At 43.4% G+C, this 12689-nt stretch overlaps 1 protein-coding gene across 1 annotated transcript in view; it reads right to left on the bottom strand.

The window, feature by feature from the left end:
• Nucleotides 1-12689, bottom strand: part of GCNA (germ cell nuclear acidic peptidase) — a 36076-nt gene that overhangs the window by 1908 nt on the left and 21479 nt on the right. The window contains exons 5-9 of the mRNA XM_037734316.1: nucleotides 7269-8252; nucleotides 6183-6258; nucleotides 3050-3113; nucleotides 2969-3010; nucleotides 1254-1416 (exon numbers count right to left, since the gene is read on the bottom strand). Coding sequence (XP_037590244.1) covers nucleotides 1254-1416; nucleotides 2969-3010; nucleotides 3050-3113; nucleotides 6183-6258; nucleotides 7269-8252 — 1329 coding nt within the window. The remainder of the gene's footprint in view (nucleotides 1-1253; nucleotides 1417-2968; nucleotides 3011-3049; nucleotides 3114-6182; nucleotides 6259-7268; nucleotides 8253-12689) is intronic.

Here is a 12689-nt window from a genome sequence, read left to right on the forward strand (position 1 = left end):
TTTTTCAATAGAGATGGGGTTTCACCATGTTGGCTAGGCTGGTCCCGAACTCCTGACCTCAAGTGATCCACCCACCTCGGCCTCCCAAAGTGCTGGGATTACAGGCCTGAGCCACTGCGTCCAGCCTCAATCCTCTTCTTATCTGCTACCCAACAATCCCTCGACTTTCAGCCCCATCAGACACAAGGCTATCTTCCAGAAGCACATGCAGGTGGGCATGAGTGTTACCTTCCCAGGATTCTCAAAGTGAAATCTCCACCTACTTCAACCCGATATTGTTTATGACAAAGAGCCTTCAGTGAGCAGGTCTTTTTGGAGCAGCTCCAACATGCTCATCTTTTTGTGAGGCACTGCCAGAAAAATATCCAGACAAGATCTAGTTTCTGCCTCCAGGAACAGAGGTGGGTGGACAGGGTGGGGAGCAATCACTATGGCCATGAGATTTGCTTAGGGGAAGCTCCATGGAGAAAATGAGACCTCAGGGGCACTTACTAATTGATTGAATTTCCAGTCAGGAAGGTCATTCTGGGTGTGGTAAAACACGACTGTGGCACATTTTTAAAAACATTTGAGAGACTGAGTCTCGCTATATTGCCCAGGCTGGAGTGAAATGGCTATTCACGGGTGCAATCATGGTGTGGGCTTAAGCGAGCCTGTCAACTCAGCGTCTGAAGTAACTGGGACTACAAGTGTGTGCCACCACACCCAGCCTGTGGTATGTTTTGAAGGCCAGTGTGAAGAGAGCCTGTCTGGGCCATGGGCTAGTAGTAGAGTACTGAGAGACAAGATCGGCCAAGGAGAATGGGAGCAGATCACAATGGCCTCAAAACCCTGGTTTCTCAGCAGGAAAGCAATGTAGTAGCATGCGGGAGAACAAACGGAGCAGGGATGAGGGCCTGTCTCTGGATGGAGGCACAGATGGAGAAGAAATGGTGAGCTACTGTGAAGGAAGATTTGATGACTGGCTAGACAATAGGGAACCTTGAACCTCAGCTCCTGAGACAATGAAGATGCTAATGCTGGCAAAGGGGAAATGCAGAGAAAGGCAGGCCTGGTAGAAAGATGGATGGGCTTGATTCACAGGGATGGTGAGATATCCAATAATTATGTCCTCTAAGCAACACACAGTATACCTGCCCACCCAAAAATGACAGTTCAAGCTGTGACACAGGCTACCAGCTAGGAGTAATTTCACAGGCACAGTGTCAGAAGGAAAGAGCATAGTGGTGAAACTGCCACAATCCTGCAATCACCTGTAGAGAGCTGCATGCCAATCTGGATCTTTGCTGAGATTTTCATGCCAATCTGGATCTCGGCAAAGCACTGCCTGTTTTGGTACGGCATCTCACCAGTGCTGCATGGGCCGGGAGTTTTCAGCACCTTGTTATTCCAGGCAATCCATCGTTTCTCTTGCAGCTGAGAATGAAAAGCAAACGAAAGGAATCAGAAAAGCAGTTTAGTTTTTTGTTGTTTTTTTTTTTCAGACAGAGTTTTTGCTCTTGTTGCCCAGGCTGGAGTGCAATGACACAATCTCAGCTCGCTGCAACCTCCGCCTCCCAGGTTCAAGCGATTCTCCTGCCTCAGCCTCACAAGTAGCCAGGATTACAGGCATGTACCACCACACCAAGCTAATTTTTTGTATTGACGGGGTTTCACCATGTTGCTCAGGCTGGTCTTGAACTCCTGACCTCAGGTGATCCACCTGCCTTGGCCTCCCAAAGTGGTAGGATTACAGGCGTGAGCCACTGCACCTGGCCCAGAAAGCAGTTTTAAGCAGACCAGAAAATATGACCTCCAGAATTTTTTACCATCTAATAAAAAGGAAAAGAAACTTTCTCCCCCAGGTTCTTGGCTCAGAGCAAGTTTGAGAAGAAACTTATTCAAAAAGCACACAAATCAAAACATTCCGGGGAGAATAAAAGCCACATTGAAGTCTGGGTAAAGACAACGAAAAGGCAATCAGGACACAAGGGAGACTGCTAGAACACGTGAGTGCAGGACTTGGGCTCTCTTGTCCTTGGGGCAGCTAAGGAGAGAAGAACAAGCCTGCTGAGGTGGGTGGGGCTGAACTGAAAATGCAACTCAGAACACTTCAGGTTCCACCCATCTGATGTGACACCACTGTCATCAAGAAAAGCACCAAAAGCTGGGGAATCTTTAGGAATATATGAGAACTTCCCTCCAGAAAGTCTTGTCACCAGAGACAATAAAGTCTGAAAAATCTAATGACCAATAGGTCTCTCTGCCTCCAGATTTTATCCAATCCAGTCCATACCCACAGGTTACTGTCAGGTTAATTTCTTTCAGCAGGTTAATTTCATTCGCTCCCTGATGCACCCCATCCCTATGCAGTGGTGCCTACTGATGTAAATTTAACCTGCTCAAACCAGATTCCCAAGGCCCTCCAGTATCTGGTCCTAAACTGTCAAAAAATAAGAGCTTACTAAGTCCTAGGCCCTGTTCTAACGCACTGTATGTGTATTAACTTATATAAGTGTAACAATAATCCTATGAGTTAATAAGTATCATGTTGTCCCCATTTTACAGATGAAGAAACTGAGGCCAAGTAACTTGTTCAAGGTCACACAGCTCTTTTCCATTATCCTTCCACATGAATCCTCTCTTCCTGATTGTCAAGCTTCAACTCTCCTTCTCCCCCATCCTGTTGTTCTCACCACTTACCATCCTTTAAGAACCAGAGTCTCACTTCCTCCAGGCAATGTTACTTCCTGGCTGTTGAGGCTGTCAATGATTTCTCCCTCTGCTGATCTCCTGTGGTAACAGCCGTCTGTCCTACACATTATAACTCATACACATTCTCTACTGCTTTTACCTGTACCAGGGCTCGTCTCCCAACCTCAACTGCCTCTGCTCAAGGGTGGGAAGTATACATGGTTAGCACACCTCGCTGCGCCAAGAGTACTGGTGTATAGCAGGTGCTCAATCAGTGCTCGTTCACTGATCCTACCTTTTTATCACAGTCGGTTCTGTTAAACAGGTCGTAGATTCTCTGAAACAGTTCATCCTTATTTCGCTCTAAATTTTTTCCAGAGTATTTCTTTGACTTTCCAAGGCCATGCAGGAAACTTCCATGGACTTTGCACTTACAAGTCCTGCAAAGGTAAATTCAACTGAGATTTATGAAGCTAAATAGAGAGAAGGAATGCACGCATTAAGTGTCTTGTGAAGAGACCCTGAAAACCTGTCGCTCCCTCTTCCACCTAGATCCTTAGATGAGGGCATTTCCCAAGCATCCGTCTGTAGCCTTTTCTCTTCGCTCTCTGCAACCCTCAGAGGTGTGAATGAAGCCCACGGTTTCAACTTCAATGAGACTTATCCCCACATCTGTATCTGTACTCTGGAGCTCTCTCCTGAGACCTAGTTCTGAATTTACCATTGCCCAGTGCAAACTTCCAACTAACAAGAATGTATCTTGTATCTCCAGCTAAAGTGTGTTCAATTATCAAACTTCTGTTACAATTGGCTGAAAAACCTCAAAGGCATTTTAAAATTCCTTTTCTCTCTTTATTTGTGCAATTGGGCACAGAGACAGACTATCTTTCTTCACACTTTCTCTTCCAGCCAGCCCCTCTTTTCCATCCCCCTGGTTCCTACTCTAGTTCAAGTTCTTATCCTACCCTTTATGCCTGGATATGAGAACATTCCAGTGTTCCTTACCCCCAGGCTCTTTCTCCTCTCAATCACACACACCCCTCCCTCCAGATTCATTTTCGCAGGCCATGCTCCAATTAACGTCCCCGTCTGGTTTTTCACTGACTGCTTGGCCTCACATTCATGGTCAAGGTCAACCTGGTCCCAAGCTTTACTCCCAGCTACCACTGCCACTCTAGCCAAAGCGGGCAACTTAAATGTTCCCTGGATACAAATTGTGATTTCCCACATTTGTGCCTTGGCACAATCTATTTTCCCACAGCTAACAATGACCACATGTCCACCTCTACCGAGAATAACAATCTGTGTAGCACTTTAAATGTGCAAAGAACTTCCTTTTGCATTGTCATATTTAATCCTCACAACCGCCCTTCAAAAAAGCTACTACTATTTTTACGCTCTCCACTGTGCTCAGAGGTCAAGAGACTTGCCCAAAGGTCACAGAGACAGTGAATCTCCTGATCCAAATCTCATGGTATTTGGTTAAACCACAATCGCTGCCCCATCTTTCAAGGCCTAATTCAAAGGGCACAAAGAATAATGCTGAGCACATAAAGGACTCATACTATAATAACTATTATTTAAAAAGAAGCATTTTTATCTTAGCTGGAACAGTCCAGTAAGTCCAGAGATGAGCCCAAAGAGCCGGAAAGATAGAACGGGAGCAAACGCAGCAGGTTTCTGACTAAACAGAACTCCTAAAACTGAGATTTTGCCAGAACACTTATTAACCCTTAAGTCACAAACTAAACCCTATGTGAGGAAATTGGGCTGCAGAGCAGTAAGTACCAGACAAGACATAGGTTACGGAAGGGTCTTCATCTCAAGCCTAAAATGGGGGACTTCTGCCTCCAATTACTTAGACCTGAAAGCAAATTTACATCAGTATTTAAGGTGGCAGATGCAAACCTGAACCCTCTGCAGACTTTGGCAGAGCCTGTGACCCATGTGTTTGTGCTCACACAAAGCTGGCCTTTTCGCTTAGCATACTTTTGCCTCAAGGCCTGAGCACCTTCACATCAGAGAAACCAACAAGACCCGAAACTGGGTATATCAGACACCATGACCAGCAAGCAGCCTCCACAAGCACAGTGCCAAGCGTAACAGGAAGCCTCCAGACTGCCACAGGAAGTGCTAAACAACAGTTAAGAGTCCAAAAAGGCTAGCCTCCTTTGCATAATGCAGACTGACGACACAAAGGGGCAGTTTCTCCCTTCTTTTGTCACGTTCTAGCAAAGCAACCTGGGAGCTACCCAAGATACACATCCCTGGAGGCAAAGCGGCTTAAATATGTAGCTAGGAATCCAGAGCAGAAACCTTGCTGAAAGGCTATCCAGCCAAGAGAGCACTTGGAAAGCTGCTACCGGCTGCCTCAGCCAGCACAGAAACAGACAGCCCTTCTGCTCAGGTCCAGGGTGACCTGGTGCCCCTATGGCTGACACATCAGTCCTTTTCCCCTCCCTTAAGATACACTTATTGTCCAAAATACTACTTAAAAAAATAACATATAGTCTTTCAAGTACATTCCTTGTCTTGTAAGACAATTCAGATTTGAGTATATATTACTCTTCAATGAAAGTAAAAACAAAATTATGCTTACTGTATCAGATTTTTAAGGAAAAAACTAAGAAATTCCTGGAATCTAAATAAGAAAATATATTAATTTTTTGCCTTAAGTATTAACATGACTTTGGTCTAAATGATCAGTTGTTGTTTCCAGTATCAACTATATATAGCTTAATAAAAATAAAGGAATGACAAGCAATCCATTTCATCCTAACATTTAAGCTTTAAAAGTTAATAAGAATATACACACTAAGAGTAACTGGGTTCAGCCAAAACACTAGAAAAACCTAGAAGACAATCTTGACCACTCTCCCTCCAATTCCAACAGATCAATGTGTTGCTTCCACTTTCTCACCATTTCCACTGCCTTTGCCTTGGTTTAGAGCAAAGTGGTAGCCATGAGGCTGTATCCAGCCTGAAAGAAAGTGTCTTTTTTTTATTTTTTAATATATTTTTTTTAATTTAAAGACAGGGTTTCACCATGTTGGTCAGGCAGGTCTTGAACTCCCAACCTCAGGTGATCCGCCTGCCTTGGCCTCCAAAGTGCTTGGATTACAGGCGTGAGCTACTACGCCCAGCCAAAAGTGTCTTGTTTGGCTACACATCATTCTTTGATCTGAGTTGAAGGACACGGGCAATCTGAGAGGCCAGAGCTGCTATCGGGGCAGACAGGCCCCCCTCTATCCGGGTAACTGCAGGCACCTTGGTAGAGAGCCCATGCCTAACCTCAAAGAGTGGGGAAAGAAGCAAGGAGGAAGTCAGTGGGTGGTGTTCTCCCTTTCTTGGGCCCTCCCACTCAAGGATAGAAATCTTGAACTCCAACCCCATCCCAGCCACACTCCTTCATCCCCTTGCAGAGCACCCCTACCCAAATGCCCAGTGTACTACCCAATGTGACAACTGTGCAGTCAATTCCTGTTCAACTGAACATGAGCAGTACATACCTAGTCTTGCGATTTTCAACTTTTGCTGCACCGGGTTTCTTCTTTGAATGCCCACACTTCTTATGTCCTTTATCAGCTGAAAGAAGAATAGTTTACTTATACCCTGAAAATTGGTATCATCCAGAGACTAACAGAAAGGTAAACCCAAAAGGAGCCCTTACAGCCAAGTCCAGTGCAACATCTCTAAACAAAACTGTCTGAAGCGGTGTACTGCCACCCTCATCATTCTCAACCATCTCACCCACATGAATTCACAGTGCTGCCAGCAGCATGGGCTGGGCAGGATTCTGTCACAGGAACCAAGCACTATGAGGGTCCAGGAATATGCCCTTAGAAGCTAGACAGTGTGGGCAACCGAAGCATGTGCAGTCAAAGAGGTGGTACAGCACAGCTCATGCATTTGCTCTGATGAGTGGCTCATATCCTAGGCAGCACCTTCACCCAGTGTGTAGCAAAGGCCAATTTTTCTGCCTTGGCCTAGGACCCATCCTGCCAGCTGCTCTGGCTAGAGACTTGTGTTATCAATAATCAGTCATTCATACACTTAAAAAACTTATTGAACCCCTATCATGTCCTAAGCACCAGTCCAAATCCTCAGAGAGACTAAAAAATGAGAAAGAGTCCTCTCATGAAGAGGCTCACAGTCTACCAGGGCAGGGCCAAGGTGGGACAGACTCAGAAACATATTCTAACAGTGTGACCAGTGCTTTGGTAGAGATGCGCTCCAGAACTTTGGTAACTCGAGAGAGAGAGGAGCCACTCTGACTTATGGCTTCATAGAGGAAGTGATAATTGGGCTGAGTCGTAAGAAAAGTAAGATATCCTCAGGACATAAGGTTTAGGGAGACAGCACTCCAGGCTGGTGAACAGCAAATACTAAGATACAGGAGCCTGAGAAAGATGTGGCCATTCCTCCCCCGTTCCCAGAACCATCGTTTCACCAGGATGAATGCCTCCTGGGGCCACAAGGAAGTTGCTGAAATGGCACAGGGCTGACGAGGAGGACAGGCAGACTAGATAAGACAGGCACATTTGGCAGGCAAGGCACATTCAGTGGGACAGGCATACTTGGAATGACTGGCTTACCAGGTGTCATAGGTACATTTTTGGTTTTTGCCTTCCTCTTCCTCAGTGGCTCCACAATACTTTCAGTTTTTGCCTTCTGTTGCTTTAGTGGCTCCAAGATAGTTTCGCTTTTTGCTTTCCTTTTCCCTGACTGTTCCACCCCAGGTGCAGGCTCCACCTCAGTTGGCAGCTTTCTCTTTGAAACCTCCAGGTTAGCCTCAGGATCACTCAGTGGACCGCAGAGATTCTCACCAAGATCCTGCTCACCAGCCTCATCCAGCTCTTCTTCATCTGAGGCAATTTGGCTTTCATCACACAAATCTTCTTCTGCTGGCACAGGAACTTCCAAATCATCACTATTGTTGTCAGGAACTTCCCAATCATTGCTGTCATTGGGAACATCCGAATCATTACTGTCTTCATCGGGAACATCCGAATCGTGACCATCGTCATCGTCAGGAACATCCGAATCATGATCGTCATCGGGAACATCCGAATCATGATTGTCGTCGTCATCGGGAACATCCGAATCATGACTGTCGTCGTCATCGGGAACATCCGAATCAGGACTGTCGTCGTCATCGGGAACATCCGAATCAGGACTGTCGTCGTCATCGTCAGGAACATCCGAATCATGATCGTCATCGGGAACATCCGAATCATGATTGTCGTCGTCATCGGGAACATCCGAATCATGATTGTCGTTGTCATCGGGAACATCCGAATCATGACTGTCACTTTTGGGAACATCTGAATCATCACTCTTGTCTTTGGGAACTTCTGAATCATCACTCTTGTCTTTGGGAACTTCTGAATCATCACTCTTGTCTTTGGGAACTTCTGAATCATCACTCTTGTCTTTGGGAACTTCTGAATCATTACTCTTATTGCTGTGAACTTCAAAATCATTACTCTTCTTGTCGTCATCGTCATCATCGTCATCACTAATAACTATTAGGGGTCCCTGGATGGTAGGCTTCACATTATAACGTTCCATATCCTTACCTGAAATTCAAGAGACACAATCATATGTAAATATACTCTCTCCTTCTTTACACATTAAATTTCAGCAGATTACTTCGCACAAATTAAGACAGGAACTGTAACATTTTGAACAACAGTTAAGAATCAGTTATTTTAAGGCTGGGCACAGTGGCTCACGACTGTAATCCCAGCACTTTAGGAGGCCAAGGCAGGAGATCACTTGAGGTCAGGAGTTCTAGACCAGCCTGGCCAACATGGCAAACCCCATCTCTATTAAAAATACAAAAAATTAGCCAGGCGTGGTGGCACACGCCTGCAATCCCAGCTACTGGGGAACCTGAGGCAGGATAATTTCTTGAGCCCAGGAAGCGGAGGTTGCGGTGAGCCGAGATGTCACTGCACTCCAGCCTGGGCGACAGAGTGAGACTCCATCTCAAAAAAAAAAAAAAAATCAGTTATTTTAAAGGGGACACCAACAAATGGAAAGATTCCATGTTCATGGATTGGAAGAATCAATACTGTAAAAATGTCCATACTACCTAAAAAAATCTACAGATTCAATGAAATCCCTATCAAAATACCATTGACATTCTTCACATAACTAGAAAAAAACCATTCTAAAATTTATATGGAACCATGAAAGACCCAGAATAGCCAAAGTTATCCTGAGCAAAAAGAACAAAACTGGAGGAATCATATAACCTGACTTCAGATTACATTACAGAGCTATAATAACCAAAACAGCATGGTATTGGCATAAAAACAAACACACAGACCAATGGAATAGAATAGAGAACGCAGAAACAAATCCACACACCTACAATGAACTCATTTTAAACAAAGGTGCCAAGAACGTACACTGGGGCAAAGGCAGTCTCTTCAATAAATGGTGCTGGGAAAACTGGATATCCACATCCAAAAAGAATGAAACTAGGTTCCTATCTCTTGCTACGCAAAAATCAAATCAAAATGGATTAGACTTAAATCTAAGACCTCAAACTATGAAACTACTACAAGAAAACTACAAATACCCCACAAGCAATGGTAACCAAAGCAAAAATGGACAAGTGGGATCACATTAAGTTAAAAAGCTTCTGCACAACAAAGGAAACAATCAACAAAGTGAAGAGACAACCCATAGAATGGGACAAAATAACTGCAAACTAGCCATCTGATAAGGGATTAATAACTAGAGTATATATGGAGGTCAAACAACTCTATAGGAAAAAAATACAATAATCCAATGAAAAATGAGACAAAAGATCTAAACAGATATTTCTCAAAAGAAGTACAAATGGTACACATGCATATGAAAAGGTGCTCAACATCATTGATCATCAGAGAAATGCAAATCAAAACTACAATTAGTGACCAGGCACGGAGGCTCACACCTGTAATCCCAGCAGTTTGGGAGGCCAAGGCAGGTGGATCACCTGAGGTCAGGAGTTCAAGACCAGCCTGACCAACATGGCAAAAATCCATCTCTACAAAAAATACAAAAATTAGCCAGGTATGGTGGTGCACAACTGTAGTCCAAACTACTTGGGAGGCTGAGGCAAGTATAATCACTTGAACCTGGAAGGTGGAGGTTGCAGTAAGCCGAGATCATGTCCCTGCACTCTAGCCTAGGTGACAGAATGAGACTGTCTCAAACAAAACAAAAAACCAAAAAAGCCAAAAAGGTATCATCTCGCCCCAGTTAAAATGGTTTTTATACAAAAGACAGGCAATAACAAATGTTGGTGAGGATGAGGAGAAAAGGGAACCCTCTTACACTCCTGGTGGGAATGTAGATTAGTACAACCACCCTGGAGAATAGTTTGGTGATTCCTCAAAAAACTAAAAACAGAGCTACCATACAATTCAGCAAACCCATTGCTGCATACATACTCAAAAGAAAGAAAATCAGTATAACAAAGTGATAGCTGCACTCCCGTGTTTGTTGTAGCACTGTTCACAACAGCCAAGATTTGAATCAACCTAAGTATCCATCAATAGAAAAATGCAGGCCAGGTGCAGTGGCTCGTGCCTGTAATCCCAGCATTTTGGGAGGCACATGGATCACTTGAGGCCAGGAGTTTGAGGCCAGCCTGGTCAAAATGGTGAAACCTCGTCTCTACTAAAAATATAAAAATTAGCCGGGCATAGTAGCACATGCCTATAGTCCCAGCTACTCAGGAGGCTGAGGCAGGAGGATTGCTTGAACCCAGGAGGCAGAGGCTGCAGTGAACCAAGATTGTGCCACTACTCTCTAGCCTGGGCAGCAAAGCGAGACTCCGTCGCTTAAAAAAAAAAGCAAAAACAAAAACAGATGAATGGATAAAGAAAATGTGGCACATATACACAATGGAGCAATGGAGTACTACTCAACCATAAAAAAGAATGATATCCTGTCATTTGCAACAACGTGGATAGAACCGGAGGTCATTAAGTTAAGTGAAATAAGCCAGGAACAGAAAGACAAACTTCGCATGTTCTTATTTATTTGTGGGGTCTAAAAATGAAAACAATTGAACTAAAGGAGATACAGAATAGAAGAATGGTTACCAGAGGTAGATAGTGGAGGGGTGTGGAAAAGTGGGGATGGTTAATAGGTACAAAATAAATAGAAAGAATAAGATCTACTATTTAACAGCATAACAGGATGACTATAAGTCAATAACTCAATTGTACATTTTAAAATAATTAAGAGAGTATAACTGGATTGCTTGTAACACAAAGGATAAATCCTTGAGGAGACAGATACTGCATTCTCCATGATATGACTATTACATATTGCATGCTTGTATCAAAACACCTCATGTATCCCATATAAATATATACATCTACTATCTACTTACAAAAATAAAAAATTATTTTTTAAAAAAGAAAGTTATTTTAGATTGTTTTTCCCTCTATTTTTTATTTTACTGAGAGCAGTGACAGATCAAATAGCAATCAAATTCATGCGTCAATTTTCAAATCACAGTCTCTAAGTAGCAAGATTCAGTGTTGCTCAGGGCTTCCCAAACACAGGTCTGTAGACTTGTATATTTTCACTGGTCCACAGCAAAATAAGATAAAATAGAATAATAAAGTGTTATTTTGCCCCCATCAAGCAAAATTTCTAAAATTTAAAGGACTGTCTTTTATTTTGTGATTATATCTTGGTTAAATTTTTGGTGCTCTTTACAAAATTACAAAAATAGCAAATGGTAGCTGAAGTTTTTTTTTTTTTAATTTCCTTCATTAGACAAATTAAAAATTGACAACTCTGTTGGTCACCAAAATTTCATTCTTTAAATTAGTTCGTAAGTGCAAAGCTCTCAGAGCCACTGATCTAAGAGCCAGGAGAAAGTCCCAATGCCAGCACTCTCTGAGAGGCCTCGGGAACATCTGGGACATCACTGCCTGCACTGAAAGGAAGCCAAGTGTGTCTGATGCCACATGCTCTTTGGAGTCTGTTTGGAGCTCAAGTTCTAGGTTTGTATGATTCTGGATGCAAAAAAAATCTAAAAATCTAAACCATAGCATAGGCAAGATGTGAAAGATATATTTATGGTACAAAAACTCTTTATCCTAAAACTGCAGATTTGAGGTAATATATTTTGAGTCTCATCTGTTATTTGAATTAATTATGAAAAAACTTCAAATACACAGTAAGGGAAGAGAAAAGGAGTGGATGTTCCTATGGTAAAAAGCCCCGCCTCCTTCCTAGAGGACTTAAAAGATTTGCCACCTACAGCTGAAATTAAAAATTAGAAAAAGTAGGGACACACTGCTTACAATATATTTTAAAATGACTACATATAGCAACAAAGGTTGGAGTTATGCTTTAGAGTTCACTGGGCCTTGTTTTCTGTAGAACTGTCTAAATAAAATGAAATGCCACATAGAGAACAGTAAAGAAACATACAAAGCCTTTCCTATAGGAGCATCCTTCATCCCTCCATTGCTGGGATGGATGCCCAGCAAGGTAAGAGCAGCCTTAGTTGAAAGTTCACTCTCAAAAGAATCTCTCTCTTCTGATTCAAGGAGTCAAGCACCTGGCAGCCTCCAGTTGTGAACTGGTTTCTGGCTCTGTCACCCCTCCCTGCCCTCAAGCTGCCTCCTTGGAGTTCCTTTCACATTTCAACAGCTTGTCATGTCAGACCCTCTACTCTGTACTCAAACCTCTATCCTGCTTAAGCATAGCCATCCAGAGCTAGAGAGAGGAAGCAGGGAAAGAAATTCAAAAGGATGGGTGATGGAACAATAGGAAACTAGCATTTCAAACCACCTCTCCCTTCCCTGCTCTGATATCCCGGGTTAACTAAGAAGTTCTGGCTAACAATAGCTCTTGGGTAATTATCTAAGAAGTAGCTGGTGCTGGTCAGGCCCAGTGGTTCACACCTGTATCCTAGCACTTTAGGAGGCCAAATCACTTCAGGCCAGGAGTTCAAGACCACCCTGGCCAACATGATGAAACCCCATCTCTAC

This window comes from Cebus imitator, unplaced genomic scaffold, assembly GCF_001604975.1.
Source record: "Cebus imitator isolate Cc_AM_T3 unplaced genomic scaffold, Cebus_imitator-1.0 Scaffold602, whole genome shotgun sequence".
In the NCBI taxonomy this organism is placed as follows: Eukaryota; Metazoa; Chordata; class Mammalia; order Primates; family Cebidae; genus Cebus; species Cebus imitator.